Genomic DNA, 16,908 nt, shown 5'->3' with positions numbered 1-16,908 from the left:
ATCAAGAGAATGATATACAAGGTTAAATTACTTCACCACAGCCATCAACGACCTACTCAAATAGCCCCTTCGGGCTTCCCTTATGGATATATTTTTAACATAGTTTTGGATACTACCTTTACGGCCATTAGACAGGCCTCTGGGAATGTATCACTCAGCTTTAGAATGGACTATTGAACAACAAAACGCTTCAAGAGGTCATTTTACCAGCAGGGCTCGGGTAATTGAAAGGAGGATGATAACGACTTGTTTCGGTCCATAAAAACAAGTGAATAAACATGTGCTAAAGCATCACTGAACAACAGCGTGGGGGGAGAGAGCAAGGCTGGCGGGGACTGCATTTGAATCAACATATAGGCGCTAGGAAGGCTTTGATGAAACGAGAATGCGTCGGATGAATGAAGGTGGGACTTGAAGGCCGGAGCATTCCCTTTTATTGTTCAAGCATTGCGGTTTCAATCAGATCGCACTTAGTATTCGCCCGCCATTCATACTGGGTGTCCCACACTAATACACACATAAATGCACACGCTTTTTGCACACGCTCATGGCCTGATGGTAAGATTTGGGGGGCGATTGTGAGGAAAGAAAAATGGATGTGAGTTTGGGGTCATGTTGGGGAGGAGTGTTAAGGTAATGTTTGTCCAGACTGGACTGAAGTCGTAAAGGTGAAGTATGGTGCCTGGCAGATTCTACTCAAGTAGGTTAGACCACAGGCAGCCTGATATGTACTCTCTTCTGGAAGAGCATAACTGAGATTATAGAAGCAGCTTGAAATGTCTGTAGGTACTAAACCACCAAAATGCCAGTGTTCAGGAAATATACACCTATAAATGCAAAGTGTCGGGTGAGATCACATTATGGAACTTTGGGTCTTTGTGCTCCAAGTAAAGCATTTAAAACAATTAACTTGCCCATCTAGCCACTTCATTTAATTTCCAGTAGGTACAACAGCAATCAAACCCATGACCTTGGATTTGCCCCCATTACAAGCACAATGCTCTACTAGCTGTGACCAAAACACCTTGTGCAGGTCGAAAAGAGCTCATTGATCTTCACAAGGTTGATGGACACAGATGTGCAGTTCAATGATGCATGATATCTGTTTATTCAAAACAAATACTACAATAGGGATTTTCAGTCTGCCAATACTTGATATGCGATTAGACCTGGTCCACAGGTACCATCATTTCATTCATTGCTGATTAGAGTGGTGCGTTCAGCACTGGGATCGGTTAGAGTGAGTGAATGATGAGGGAGTGCTGAAGTGAGTATGAGTGTGGCTATGAGGATCATTGCCTTATTAATAGCAGTGTCAGGTGTTGTGAAAAATTTCGGCATTGTCATCCCCACAGCCCCCGAACCCTGACGGATGGTTGCTGCAGGCAGAGAAGACTTCCCTTACATGCTGCTATGAGCTCTAATCCTTCACACTTCCATTGTTGGATGCACTCTCACATAGGACTTCCGCCAGCCACGCTCGCCACACCGACTCGCACACACATCAGATTTATACGTAGGCTAATGCTAAAAGACTGACAGATGGAGGACTCGGTCAGCCAGTACAGCACAGTTCATGAAACAAAAAAATAATTTCTTCCCCAGAGGATGAGGGTGGGGGTGGCGTGGGTTCGCGAAAGGTGAGAAAGAGAAATTCAGTAAGTTTGAAATGATATATGGCGAAATAACAAGTCTGATGGGGAGTGGAAAACCTAACCCAACTACAATTTGTACACTAGTTTTTAAAAGTTTAGGGTCAGTAAGATTTTTTTGTTTAACCCTTTCACACGTAAGTTTAAAATATTCTAGCAGACCCCCCAGCGTGAGTTTTTCAAGGCGACTGTTATTTAGAATGTGTCACTTTATGGTTTCCATGGTGACGCGTCATTGCTTGTCACGTGACGCACCGCAGCAACAACTGAATGAATGATGATCTGCTTTTATGTCATTTTTCCTTTTTTATTCAAAATATTCACAAATTTGTTAGATATGGCATGGAATATCTGATATTCCGATTGTCAAATATATGCAAGGGGAAGTGTTTTGTTGTTTAAACACCTTTATAACGATCGCGTTAGTTGAGCTATATGCGCGATGGGCGCCGCCATCTTAGTTTGCGTCAGCTGCTGATGCTATGGGGACGTGCCCTTTATGGAACCCAGTGTCTCAGGCACGTGTAGAAACACACCATACAATGGTCGATGCAGTGCGATGATGTCGCAAGGTGCGCCTCAGTGTATAAGAAGGGTGCCTGACAACACATCATCAGCTTCTTTGTCTTCAGTAAGCCGCTTGTTTGAGTGCTGTGTGAAGATAGCAGTGTGTGAAGAAAGGTTAGAAGGTAACCAGAATAATGGCAAGAAGACAACTCAAGCGCTGTGTTCCTCTGTGCCCGCGTTTGCAGTGAAGAGCCCAACGGCTCTAGCTCCACGTTTGCTGAGGCTACGATCAAGGGAATCTCATGCAGAACTTGTAGAGGGAGTTCCCCTCTCCTCTCCTGCTGGCTCCATTGACTTTGTGCCAGAAGCGAAAGCCCTCTCAGCGGTTTCTTCCGTGGAAAGTGAGGACTCATTGCTTGTCTGTGATTCTGATATAATAGATGTGGTGTCAGTAGAAATGGATATATTTAATAGATCTGTTTCTTGCTCAACTCAGTAAACCGCTGAATACGGTGAGCTGGTAAAACTTATGAGTCGTGCTACAGCCAGACTGAGTTTAAACTGGTCCGGCTCGAAGTGCGAAACTGCGGAAGGTCATTTAGGCCCTGTATCGTTTTGGTCGATTGGATCACAAGTAGACGAGGGAGGCACTTTCCCGTTTACACCTAATATGTCTCTTTTGTCCACTTTCAGACAGTTCTGTCATGATTTCTTTGAGGGGAGGGTCGATGGGCGAGTAAATGTATGTTTTTTTCAGATCTTTCATTCTAATGGACAAAATAAACCCACGCAGTTTACATATGAACGTGCCTGGAGACAACATACGGAAAGCATTAGCTTTCAATTCTGCTCTGATAGCCTCAAGACCACACCGAACACTGTGAATGCGTGTTAGAAATCAGGAATGGTGAGAGAACATTGTACCTGGTTCAAACTAAACTTGGGTCTCCAGCCAACAAAGTTTAAATCCTGGCTAGCAAGCTTCCTATAATGTTAATGAATTAAGTCAGTAAGCGGAGAGTAGGCTGCTCGAACACATTCAACCACATGAGTGTCTACATTGAAAGCAATCCGGTCTAATGTGTTTTCGCCTACCTCTGAAAGTTGAAAGGGGACAAGCTCAAAATGTTTTAGACCCCGTTTACACCTGTATTTAGTATCGTTGACTTGTGATCTGATCAACCAAAATGCATCTCAATACCAGTTGTAAACAGGGTCTTAGATGAACGATATCTCCGGACTCATAAGTGTGCAGCTCCAGTGAGCCTTCCCCTTCTCCCAGACCTGCACAGCATGTTGTCAGCTGTGTGGAGACATCCATACTCTGCCTACATGGTCCATTCAGCTTCGAGTTATTTGAATCTAGAGGCGCTGAGCGAGCAGGGTAATCGGTGGATGCCTTGGGTGGAAAGAAATTTAGCGAATTACCTTTCTCCGGGGACAAAGGCGCAATAGGAGAAAGTCATTCACATATATGGGCGCTGTTGGTGTGATGAAGAAGTGGAGGATGTTTGAGCAGGGCTAAGGCCCAAGCTCTCAGCCCACTTTTTCATTTTTTTCAGCTCCTTAGATCGTCTGTGCCCTTTCCAGGAACAAATTCCTGGGGAGAAGAGAAAAAGGCGAGTGTAGCTAAAGCTAGCTCTCCTTCTGAGGAAGCGAATCAAGTCACACACAGATCTGGGTGCTGAAAAAAAGAGAGTGATTGAGCAGGGACGCTGTTTAAGCATGCCCCCTTTTCATTATTTTTCCTTTCTTTTAGTCTCGAAAGGGAACATCTAGGGTTACGTATGTAACCCCAATTCCAAAGAAAGGGAACAAGAAGCTGCTGAAGGATCAGGTGACACTGAAGACTGGAGTATTAGCTGCTGAAAATTCAGCTTTGCCATCACATGAATAAATTACATTTTAAATTAAATTAAAACAGAAAATAGTTATTTTAAATTGTAATAATATTTTACAATTAATTTATATACTATAATATACAAATGTATTATTAATGCTCACAGTTAACACGTATTGGTGAAAATAAAATAATACAAAATACTATAGATTATAATACATATTAACAACAACAAGAACAACAATACACTTTTTTATTAGTAGTATTAGTTTTATTTTAGTATTATATGTGTACATTATATTACATTAATATAGACTTTCCCTTGCCATGCACTGTTATATTTAAACATTTGACAAAAAGTTATTATTATCAATATATAGCTATATTTATATATTTATTTTTGTATTATGTATCCTGGGTGAGGAATTATGTATATTTTGTATTCTGTGTTGTACAGGTTTTGGGTTTAAATGTAACATGCAAAACATCATTATTTTCCCTACATTCAGGCTCTGTAAAGTAATTAATGCTCTATCCATTCAACTATTCAGTCCTTCCCCTAACCTTACCTTTTCACCCCATAACATGCATTTAATCTCCTCACACCCACAGCTCACACTGACAACATCCAGCCAAACCACAGGAGAGCAACAGCCGACTGCAAGTCTGACTCACTGCAGCAGCAGGTCATGCATAAAGGACAATAGTGCAAGTGGATGTGAAAACTGGAGAAGTTGATAGAAAGGGAGGGATACCCAGTGGGTGTGAACTGCAGATTAGACACAGTGATACACGGGATAAGGACCAGGGCTAAGATGGGACGCTTTAACCCTTTGGATATCCCAACAGCTCTCCCATCAAGCAGACATTCCTTCTTGCTTTTAAAGAAAAATTGTGCCCGCTGCCTAAAGACATCTTAGAGACATATTGTCGTTTATTTTGTCGCCTGGGTTTGCCATCTGTGCCGTTCCAATAGAGGCTGCTGCCTGGTGAAGCCAGAGCCTGGGCGAGGAGGTCTGCCCGAGCCCCTCCAAAGCCCAGCCTGGTCATTAGTCAAATTGCCTAATGAGAGAGAATACAAATGGCCCCCTGCCCTGACAGGAGGAGTTTTGGAAGTGTCAGCGCTCCTGACCCGTGAGAACAGATGATGGCTCGCTGCTATTTTCAGCACCTTTTAATGACTCTGTCGTGGCCCTTGCCATTCCTCCTCTTTTTGTCTGATTTTCTTCATTTATTCATTTTCCATCTTGACTTTGTATCACTGTGCATTGTACTAATGCATGATTGAAGTGAGAAGAATCAATATTTTGCTTTAGAGCAACATGGTGCCTGAACTTGCCGAACAGAAAACCCAAATGAAATGTAAGTAAGACAGAGATCTTATAAACAAGTACAACCACATGAGCTATTCTTTTGTTGTAAGACTGTATGAGATTTTTTTACGAGCCATTCTGAGAAATACGGCAACACAACATTTTAATGTACTAGTTTGGACAAAAACTAAAAATCTGTCATTATATGCTCGCCCTCAAGTTGTTCCAAACCCATTTGAGTTTCTTTCACATTTTGGATAAACATACTGGTTGCTGTTTTCCATGCCATTACAACAAACAGGGCCAGAGGCTTCACATAGGACACTATAATCCTATATATGTCTTTTAATAGCTTTGTGTGAGAAACTGGAAAAATCTTCCACACCATTGGGCTGTTCACAGATGCGATTAAATCACTGAGTTAAACTTAACAATAATTTTGATTAAAAAGAAAAGAGTCGCCAGGAGATTCTTAAAAATTCACCTTTCGTAATGGACGGAAAGTTCTACAGGTTTGAAACGCCATGAGGTGGAGTAAATTGTTGGGTTTAAGTTTTTGGGTGAAGTGCACAAAAAGTGAAAGAGCGAGAGAGGGAGATTAGAGAGATAAGGGGGCAGGGGGGAGATTTATTAAGTTTATTTAGAAGAGAATTGTTATTTTTCCATCTGGGTGACAAGTGGCCCTTGAAATCTGGTAGAGGGTGCCAGCAGGCATCACCCACTGGGCACTGATCTATCTGTCTTCCAGAGTGAAAGAAGAGCCAAATGCTCCAACTGAATCCTGGCAATAAGCACATAGCTCAGAAATACTGTAACGTAATGCAGTCCCAGCACCTATCACCTGTTCCATTCCATAAAGAAGGTAAAGAAACATTAGCTTTAGATAAAAATAATCTCTAATAATGTTTTTTATTCCTCCATGTAATGATAAAGAATGCACATTTACACAGAGAGAAATACTAAATACTAAAGTATGCTTTCATATGATGCTTACAAGGTATTGGTGTCCAGTTCATATGGTTTCTAAGCAACTCAGTCCATTTGAAAAGGTGGTCTGGAGTATGGTTCAAGTAAACGACAGTACTGTTCACAGTTAGTATGAACACTCTCTGTCCTAATTTACTAATTATTGTTGTTGCACCTGGAAACATTTGGTCACACTTTAGATAATGGTCCAATTCTCACTATTAACTAACTATTAACTAAGACTTTTGCCTCAGTAAACTCCTGATTACTGCTTATTAATAGTTAGTAAAGTAGTTGTTATGTTTAGGTGTTATATTTAGGGATATAGAATATGGTCATGCAGAATAAGGCATTAATATGTGATTTCTAAGTACTAATAAACAGCCAATATCCTAGTAATATATGCATGCTAATTAGCAACTAGTTAATAGTGAGAATTAACCCTAAACTAAAGTGCTACCATGCATTTTTCTAAGCTTTTATCTCAGAATAAATTGTCTTCAAAGAGTAAGTATTAAAAATAAATACAATAACTGAGTAAATAAAAATGAAGCAATATAAAATAAAAGCAATATTAAAAAACACAAAATAAAAACAAAACAAAACACAAGAAATAACATAAAAACAATAAAATAAAATACACATAAAAATAAAAACACAATAAAACAAATTACAATAAACAGAATAAGACACTGAAGTAAAAAAAAAAAAAAAAAAAAAACAGACAATAAAAAATGTAATAAAATACAACTCAAAACATAAAATGTAAAATATAATAATAATAAACATTTTATATATAAATGCGGGGGTAGGAATTGAACTGATTTGGACCAAGTGATCTATAGATTAGTCTATTGTACTAGAGAGATTAGTACTAGCTCTGGCATGTGAGAGGTCTAGTGGTGCTGTAATTCTAGCACAGTGATCTGAAGTTGTTTTGAGACTCTGAGCAAATGAGCTCGGCCTCTCCAGAGCATGCATGAGGGGCAGAGCTGGCAATGGACCCGCCGCTAAATTGCGTGTGCCGGATGGGCCGCAGCAGAAGGCACAATTACATCAAATCCCCTCTTAATTAGCGGTTCTGTGGGTATGCTAACTCACCATGCTGAAGCAGGAGGTAGGGCGTTCTTGGAAAGGGATGTTGAACCATAAAAGAAAGAGAAGCAAATTAAGGCAAGAAAGTGGTGTTAGGGTCACGCAATAGGGTCAGTGCCCGTATTTGTGGGCTACAGTCAGCGTGAGAGCTATTTTGAGCTGAGCTAGCATCCCATACCTCTACTTAAGTTGCACTAGCACTCTACAGTAGACAATCACTGGCATGGAGCCCCAATAGATCCCCTCAAAGCTGGGGAGTGTTATTAAGTTTTCCATGTTGGCGGCTGCAGGGCGATGTAAAGTGGCACCTCGGCCTGGTGAGTAATGATGTGTGCCAGGACTCAGGCAGGAGGGATGACAGCATGAGAGGCCTCGTTGGCAGCCACTGGTGCAGCCATCGGACCATTCATCATCTCTTTAAACCAATCTACCAATGCCGCACCGCCATTCCTCATTAATTATGCTAAGCATCGTAGCATTACGTTCGCCGTGACATGAGGCTCAGTAGACACTGTAGCTTAGTTGTGTCATTGAGAGATGAGAGTATGTGCATAAGGTTTGACAGCTGCAGTTTGGCCTAACAAACAGTGCAGCTACAACACTGAGCCCTGAATGAAGTAGCCAATCGTGGTTATGATGCAATAGCCTGATTGACTTTAGATGGCTAGATGTCCATTTCAGGAACTATAAAGTGCATGGAGCATAGACCACTGATATAGTAAATAAAAATAATAATAATACTAAAAAAAAAAAAAGCAAAAAGAAACAAAGCAAACAGAAGCAAAACCAAGAACAAATAAAACATCAAAAACAAAATCAAAAACAAACAAAATACCAAAAACAACATGAAGCAAAACAAAACAAAACATAACATAACATAACAAAACAAAACAAAACAAAAAACATAACATAACATAACATAACATAACATAAAACAAAACAAAACAAAACAAAACAAAACAAAACAAAACAAAACAAAACAAAACAAAACAAAACAAAACAAAAAACAAAAACAAAACTGGAAATTCTAGAGAAGACCCCTAGAGAGCCTCATGACTGTCAAGGTCAACTCTGTTAATATTTTAAAAACCGTTTTACTCAGTCAGAGTTGGTTTAGATTGTAAAATATCATGTGTTATGACTCTCCCCCCCAAAAAATATAATCTAGAAAAATAGAAAATTAAATAAATAAATAAATAAATACATACAACAATTTTGACAACACATACAATAGCATGCTGTCTATAAGCATTTATTTTTGTGAACATGGGTGTGGGAATTTGGTCAGTGTTTTAGAAAAGAAACTCTTCATACAGCTGTAGATGAGTCTCTTAATATATTTAGAGACAAAGCAGGCAGCACACTTTCAAAACAGCCTTTGGGGGGCCCACTTCCCCCTTATCAGAAATGGCTCCATTCCCCGGAATCTCATTGAGAGTTTAAATCGCACTATGTATTAGGGGCTCGTTAATAACCAACTTAACGAGTCCACAGACCCATTAAAAGATCTTTAAGAGCATATTTGATCATAAATCTCCTTAACCTATATTTAATGGCTGGATTTCGAGGGAAATATTTTTATCAAGTTCTAATTAGATGTGCGATAACAAAGACTGCTGAACATGAGGGCAATGGGAAGGCTAGACAGGCCCATCTATTGAGGACGGCCATGTTTGATAGGCTGGAGACTAATGAAGGAACAGTTCTTATTCTGGGCTGGGAGATGGACGGCTGAGAAATGATACCCCGGACTGTGATTAGGCCCACAGGCACGTGGTTCTCATTAGTCTTACAATTGACTTAAATCTCCAAGAAACTTACAGACATATTTAGAAAATAATAGAAGAGCACATTTATATTTTTAGCATGAATAGAAAAGTAAAAGACTAAATATTTCTCCACTGGTAATGATAAGAAAGGGGATATTAATGGGATATTAATTGTAATGCTAATTGTATGTTAATGCTAAATAAATAAATATCACATTAGAGTCTCGTGTACCTGCCCAACAGCAGCAGTACTCTGTCAATTATTGTTAGATGTATGGATGGATGGATGAAAACTTCAGCCAAGTAAACCTAAAAGGTTTTCATTATGTTTCATGTTTCATTAGCCCCTTTCACACATACAGTCTTTACTGGTAAATTACCGGTAAATTAACAGACCATGTGTGAACCGGACCTTTTCAAATACACCGGTAAATTGGTTCCGGCAATTTACCAGTAATCAAAGTTGTAACATTACCAGTTAATTACCGGTATATGCGCTGTTTGAACGTGGAATGAAGATTACCGGTATTGTGCACATACGAGGTCAGAATGCGCTGAAGCAAGAAGTGATTTGGGCCAATCAGAAGCCGTTGAAAGAGCAACGGCTCTAAGCCATTCATAAAATTATGATGCAGGAGACATGTTGAAATGTCTTCAAATTGGAGTAATACCAAAACTAAAGCGCTTCTCCTCGTCAACAGCAGTTAGCGATACTGTCAGGTATGATAAAATAACTAGCCTTCTTCGGGAAAAAGGCCTGAACTTCCGGTTAATGACACCATCACAGAGTTTCAGAACGCTGTTGCTTGTGTGAACAGCACATTTTTGAATTTACCGGTAAAGACGTTCTGGCAATTTTATGGTAATTTACCAGGATTGCTGTGTGAAAGTGGCTATTGACACTACGGAATTAAAATGAATAGGGTAAAACTAAAATGTACTTTACTCTGACAATAATTATTCTAATTCTAATGTCGAAGACCCTTGGTCTCCCCCTGAAGGAAGACTGAGAGTAAAGATTCTTAAATCTGGATTAATCCAGAAACAAACATTTGGAAGCACCATCAGTCACAGGTTTAGTGGTATACGCTATCATGCACGCAAGCCAAGCAAGTTGTAAACCGACTCTACATTTTCCTCAGGCTCCCTCTACGTAGTCCACGAGAATAAATCATTAATGGCTTTTTTGGAAAAGAAGCTGTATGCAGTCTTTCATGCCCTGTCGCCAACCTGAAGTCCTTGGCTCCCTTTCAGAACGGTTTTATTGCCCCGAAATTGCACGGCTTAAATCGTGTACCCATCGAAAGTAAAACACAGCTGTAAATCTGGTCTATGTCTATCCCCCTCCTAGTCCCCCCACCACCACCCATCAAATATCCATACACAATTCATTTAGGGCAATTTAGCTGATGCTAAACAGAATCAAGGTGAACTTTCAATGGGCCCTCAGCTATGAGAGAGGAGGAGCAGAAAAATGGTGGCCTAGCTTTGGGGGGTTTTAATCAACTAGCTCCTCAAGGCTAGCCATCCAGCCATGGAGCAGCCGCACTTAGCAGATGAGTTTTTGTGTCGCTAGCCCGAGTGCGTGTTCTCTAATCCTTCAGCCTAAAGTGTTTTGGTATTGTAAAATATGGCCACACGGGTCTAGAGAGCTGCTGGGCTACACGAGATTAGAGTCACGATTAAAAGCCTACGGGATCCTCCTCGACTGCCAAGCGCTAGCTGGAGTGCTAGTCAACGGCGCAGTCTGCACCCGGAGATAAGATGGAACTTTTGTTTGAAACCTGATGAGAGGATTCCTAATGAAAGTGCTGGCCCAAAAATAATCTTTTTTCTCTGTGTTAGTCAATCAAAAAAACAGTGTGGTCGGAGATGGTTAAAAAAAAAAAAAAAAGTGGGGAAAAAGAGAAGTCATTTTGCATAATCAGTGAGCACCATCTGGAACAATTAACGAAATTCCACAGAACTCGGAGGATCAGTCATATTGGCTTATTAAAGATCCTGAATTATAGGAGCAATAAATCCGTGGAAAAATGAAGCGTACCCCGGCCTGTCATCACTATTTTAACTTCAAATACGCACGACTATTCGATAAGGCTGAAAAGAAGAGATTAATATATGCAAATTAAGTCAAGCATTTAAAAAAAAAAAGCCAACAACTGTCTGCCATTTTTTTCCTGTCTCTTATTACGAGCCTTTATGTTTTATTCATACACCAGCTCACCTGTCATTTCATAAGCTCTAATATTATGGGGGTATTATTAAAGTGCGTAAAGTGGCGCTTTAATTGGAAAGCTCTGTTGCATTTTCCAATTATTTGGAGCAAATTAAAAGCAGATGCACATACTTTAATAAGGGGAATAATATCAGTTCCGGAAAATCAAAAAATCATTGTCATTTGCTCTGATATTTTGCAAAGGTAATACTGAAACATCTCTGTATTTTCATCTCTCTCTCCAATCACCTCTTAATTGATCTTCCTTTAATGCACTAAAGAATAACTGATTGGCACTCTATATTATATTTAATAAAGGGCATTGTCATACTTTTTTGATTAATGTAATAGATATGTTAATGCAAGTTAACTAGAGGATATTGGATATCTGTGAATATTTTATTATGAGTGTTTTTTATAGACATGGATGAAAATAAAAAAGGGGCAAAAGTCAAGCTCCTAACCACATATAATACTTACAAAAGACATTATCAATTTGATGTTACCATTTAGAGAGTCACAGCTCATATGACCACACAACGCTCATTTCTGAGACTTCATTAATACTCCCCAAAAAAAGAATATATTCAAATCCGTCGCCTCACAGATGTTGCAAACGGACTCTTTTTTTTCACACTGATTCCTTCGCTAATTAGGAAATATTTCTTTCAACCCATCAAGCTAAATGAAAAATAAATGACACCAAAAATCTGCTCAGCTTCAAAGAGGCGGTGGTGAAACAAAGTAAGAGGTTGAGAAGTCTAGAAAGACCCAACTTGTTAAAATGAGCGTGGACTGTCAAGTGAATGAAGTTTGCCAAATCTATGTGAATTAGTTTTTAATACTCTGGTAATAAATGTCAAAACACCTGCACCTCAAATCCACACATAATGTGGCTGACGATGACAGATTCCCCGACATGTCGAGTCTCCTACGCTGGGATAGTCTTTAATGCGCTGGTCCTTTTTTTTTTTTTTTTTTTGCATGTGTGTGTTTTGTTGGGAAGTGACGGAAGGTTTAATCAAGAAAGCAGGCAATTCATCAATCCTGAAGGAGCTGGTGCTACGAGCCTGACAAGAGCACACATGGTTTTAGCCCAGCTCAAACCTGGCCAGCTGTCAACATCCACACACATACATATATGCGCATATGCGTGCATGCGGAGTCCCCAACGATTAAGGTAAATCCAGCTGTCTGTTCAAAACCCCACATTTGCTCCTCAGGTCAACTCAATTAATGGATATAATGTGTATATGTATATAATATAATGTGGATATAATCAAACAATATAATGCATAATTATATTGCATATATATATATATATAAAATGCATAATTCTATAGAAAATATATACATTTATAATATATAATTACAATTAAATATTATATAATATTTTGTATACTACTAGATGTGTGTGTGTGTGTGTGTTTTTGTGTATATGTATATATATAAATAAAAATAAAAATATATACACACATATTTACACACACACACACACACACACACACACACACACACACACACACACACACACACACACACACACACACACACACACACACACACACACACACACACACACACACACACACACACACACACACTGTAATCATGATCATGATTTTAACAATAAAAACTGTAAAAAAATTCAATGGTAAAACAACAGTAAATTTCCTTACTATATATGATAAATAAATGTAATAGATCTAACCTTACATTAAATGAACATTTTGAGTTAAATACTGTTAAATTTACAGTTTTTAAAAGTAAAACGTAATTTGTAAAACGTATATTGACATTTCCAGAATTCCCTGCGTGACACATACAAGTGATGTATTTTCGTTGAAGTAACTATGTTTCTCCTCAGTTTTTATGTAGGCTACATTAGGGTTTTATATTACATCTAATGTTGTTAAATTAATGTTTTTTTGCATTATTTTAGTGTCATGTGTGTTACCATGATGGTCTTGATACCACCTGTTTTTGGTGGTTGTCAGTGTATTACAAAGGTACAAAACAGATATTAGTACTTATGTTGATATATTAACATTATATCAGTTAATGAAGTATGTTTTTATTTAAAGGGTTAGTTCCCCCAAAAATGAAAAATCTGTCAATTTATTAATAAGACATTCGTTTATCTTCATATCACAAATTAAGATATTTTTGAAGAAATCTGAGTGCTTTCTGCAGTCTATGGGGGTCAGAAAGCTCTCTGATTTCATCAAAAATATCTTAATTTGTGTTCCGAAGATGAACAAAGGTCTTACCGGTTTGGAACGACATGAGGGTGTGTAATTAATGACAGAATTTTCATTTTTGGTTGAGCTAACCCTTTAAATTAAATCTGTAAAACCTAAAATGTTGCTACCATATTTTAGATTTCTGGCAACCACAGCTGCCTTTGCTTTTTCCCCCACTGAATATACACACATATATTCAAATGTATTATTATGTCTATCTTATTTATGTATAAGATATAAGCCTAAAATATCTACTTCATCAGAGCTGCTGCAGAAATGTTGATTCACATTCCCTCTCTACTATCTCCATTCAATAAAAATACCCAAATATCCACTCAATAACTATACTGAACTGCTGCTGAGCTCGTCTGTGAACATAGTTACTGACGGTTACAGAGACGTTGCTAAAGGAGGATCAATAGAACACACTACTTGTGGTGACAGAGTGATGATTGGTGGCAGAGCATGTGTCTGCCTGTCAGTCAAATGGCATTACCATGGCGACATGGAAGCAGAATGCATCAGCCTTCGTGCTGACAGAACCTTTCCTTTCTCTTTGGCCTCACTTGAGATGAACAAGTCAATCTGCTGTCACTTTAACCACGTCAAAGGAAAGTGGCAGAGTTTAATGTGTCAGTCACTTATTTTAACCACTGAAACCTTGATATGATCGGCGTCCCTGTAATCATGTAATTACATTATGCATAAAATCTATACATGGCTGACTGAAATTTTTGAGGCTGTGTTAAAATCAAAGAGCCTGAAAATGCGAAACATAATTAATTCCGAGCGTAAAAAGTTGACGATCTCGCCTGAGAGCCCAATTCGTCAGTCGTTCTGACGTAACGTCGAACGTGACTGGCTGAAAGGAAACAAAAAGTGTTTCTATAGCGAATCACCAATTGCACCTTAAAAAAACGCTTTTGATGAGGCACGTGGAAATTTGTCTGATCCTTGACGAGATCGCAGACAGCAGCGCAAAGTTGATTCTGCGCTAAATTGATCTAATATTAAACGTTTTTTTTTAAATGTTGTAGATTTATGTAGCAAATGAGAATCGATAACATTGATGTCTACATATAAAGGTCTTGTTATTGATTTTCAGTTTTGTTCAAGGTAAATAAAGCAACAGTTTTTCAATATCGGAAGAATATGTAAAAGTATGGTATTTGGGGTAAAGGCACAATATTTACCATAACACCGTGTCCTAACTACACGCGACGCGACGCCGCGACACGCGATAAAAGGTATCTTTTCCATGTTAATCAGAGTTTTTGTCCTAACCAGGCGCGACGGCGACACGCGACGATTCTATTTTAGAAACGGTTTCTGTTTTTCTGCGACGTCGCGCTGGAACAACAAACACAAAGTGTGGCAATGATAATCTCAGGTACTATTTATGTGCTTTATTTAATGTTAAAAGCGTGACATGTGACTTTGAATATCATTTAGTGCTCCAGCTTTGTAGCTGTAAAAGCAACAATGGATATAATTCACCTCAGATCTTGAAATTAAACAAATGTGAACAAGAACGTTAAAACTGTGAACAAACAAGTGTATTATTTGACAAAGATTGTTTTAGTAACTCAGTAGCCTATGTATTTTTTAAATGGATATGTATTTTTTAAATGTAATATTTGTGAATTTGATTATGTAGCTACTTATCCATTTTCTTGCGAGTGCCGTCAAGATTACTCTCTAGTGCTGTGCACTTGACTCCGCCCACATGCTGTTCTGATTGGCTGTGATTTTTGATAGACGTTGTGGCTTTTGTCCCACACTGGTGAGCCTTTTACCCCTTGTGTGGGGTAAAAGGCCCCCCTCGCCAACAGATTTTTAAACAAACCACTTTTATAATTTATTTTCACACAAAACCTGTTGCTCCATCAATGTTCAATATTATTTTTTTTTTAACAATCTGCAATCATAAACTATGGGAGTAGTGAAAAGCACATTTTTCTTAGAGTGTGCTTTTAGCCCCGTTGTACACTTCATAAAAAAAAAAAAAAAAATGTATAACTCAAAAACAGCACATAAGAAATATCGATAACACTTTACTTAAAGCCTTACTGTATAATGGATTATAAAGGTATTCATAGTGTATGTTATAATGCATTATATCTTTTCATAAATAATTGAAACCAAAGTTAAAATGCATTATAATATGTGCAGATTCCTTGTTACATCCAAGACTGGCTGTTTGTCGTGTGCTTTAATGCATTCTACTTTCTAAAGGCCTAACATGAGTATTATAATATATTATAACTGTGGTTACAATTATTCATTAGACCAAACGATGCATTATAAGGTGAATTACAAGGCATTATTCATGCATAAAAATACTGCATTATATATAAAGGTGTTACCGAAATATCTGTGGCTGGTGAATTCACACCACAGGTGTGACCAAATGTTTCTTTTGGACCTGAATGCACCTCAGTACAGGAAGATATCTTTCCCTGTACTATAGATAAGCTCATCCTCACCACATGGTGTCTCTCTCCAGCCAGAAAAAAAGCACATGAGCATGCCTTCACAGTCTGAACTCAGAGTTATATTTTGGACCTAAAAGACAGATCTGCAGGACGGTGGTGGTCAGTGGGATTTCCTGAAGTACACAAATCTCATTCCCCTAATGTTCGCATAGAAGTGCACATGTCGTGGTGTGACGGTGTAATTTTCACCTAAACGTTAGCAATAGTCCTAGGGGTGTTGCAAAAGTTTATTCAAGACAATGGAAGGTTGTGTAGTGACGCTGTTAACTCCAACACAACAGTGTTGACAAAATGTTGCAATTTCAAGATAAGAAAAGTTACATTGTAGAGGGACTGACCTGATTTGGTGTATATGTTGTAGATTTGGTGTTCATAATCTGGCCTGACGATGTTCCTTTTAGTTGGACTGGCCGGAGATTCTGGGAATTGTCTAGGAAAGAGAGGCAAAACTAAACAATGTGCAAAGGCAGGAAATAATGAATATATCATTTCAAATGAAACACTGTATTCAATGTAAAGATTCTAGAAGGAGATATCACAGACAGTGATATATAGAAAAGTTTTTGCTTTCTAGAATTTCAGTGTTCACTGATAGAACTGTTTATTTGCACATGCTGCCTGAGGAATTATGAGGGAATTATGCGAATCAGGTAACAACGCAAACACATGCTGCAAAATCTGTCATGAATGCAATTTACACCGTGCAGTTCAAAGTGTCTACGAAGTGCTAAGTTGTGAATGATGCATCAAAACTGCTGAGATCTGGCATACTTTACTGGGACTGTACAATATAACTGTGATCCACACCTTAAT

At 38.5% G+C, this 16,908-nt stretch overlaps 1 protein-coding gene across 3 annotated transcripts in view; it reads right to left on the bottom strand.

The window, feature by feature from the left end:
* The window catches only part of mvb12bb (multivesicular body subunit 12Bb), a 56,817-nt gene that overhangs the window by 11,991 nt on the left and 27,918 nt on the right, over nt 1-16,908 (bottom strand). For all 3 annotated transcript variants that reach the window (XM_084388477.1, XM_084388478.1, XM_084388479.1), the window contains exon 7: nt 16,434-16,525. In XM_084388477.1, coding sequence (XP_084244603.1) covers nt 16,434-16,525 — 92 coding nt within the window. The remainder of the gene's footprint in view (nt 1-16,433; nt 16,526-16,908) is intronic.

The sequence above is a fragment of the Rutilus rutilus genome (assembly GCF_951802725.1).
Source record: "Rutilus rutilus genome assembly, chromosome: 19".
Classification (NCBI taxonomy): domain Eukaryota; kingdom Metazoa; phylum Chordata; class Actinopteri; order Cypriniformes; family Leuciscidae; genus Rutilus; species Rutilus rutilus.
This window is presented reverse-complemented; position numbering and strand designations above follow the sequence as displayed.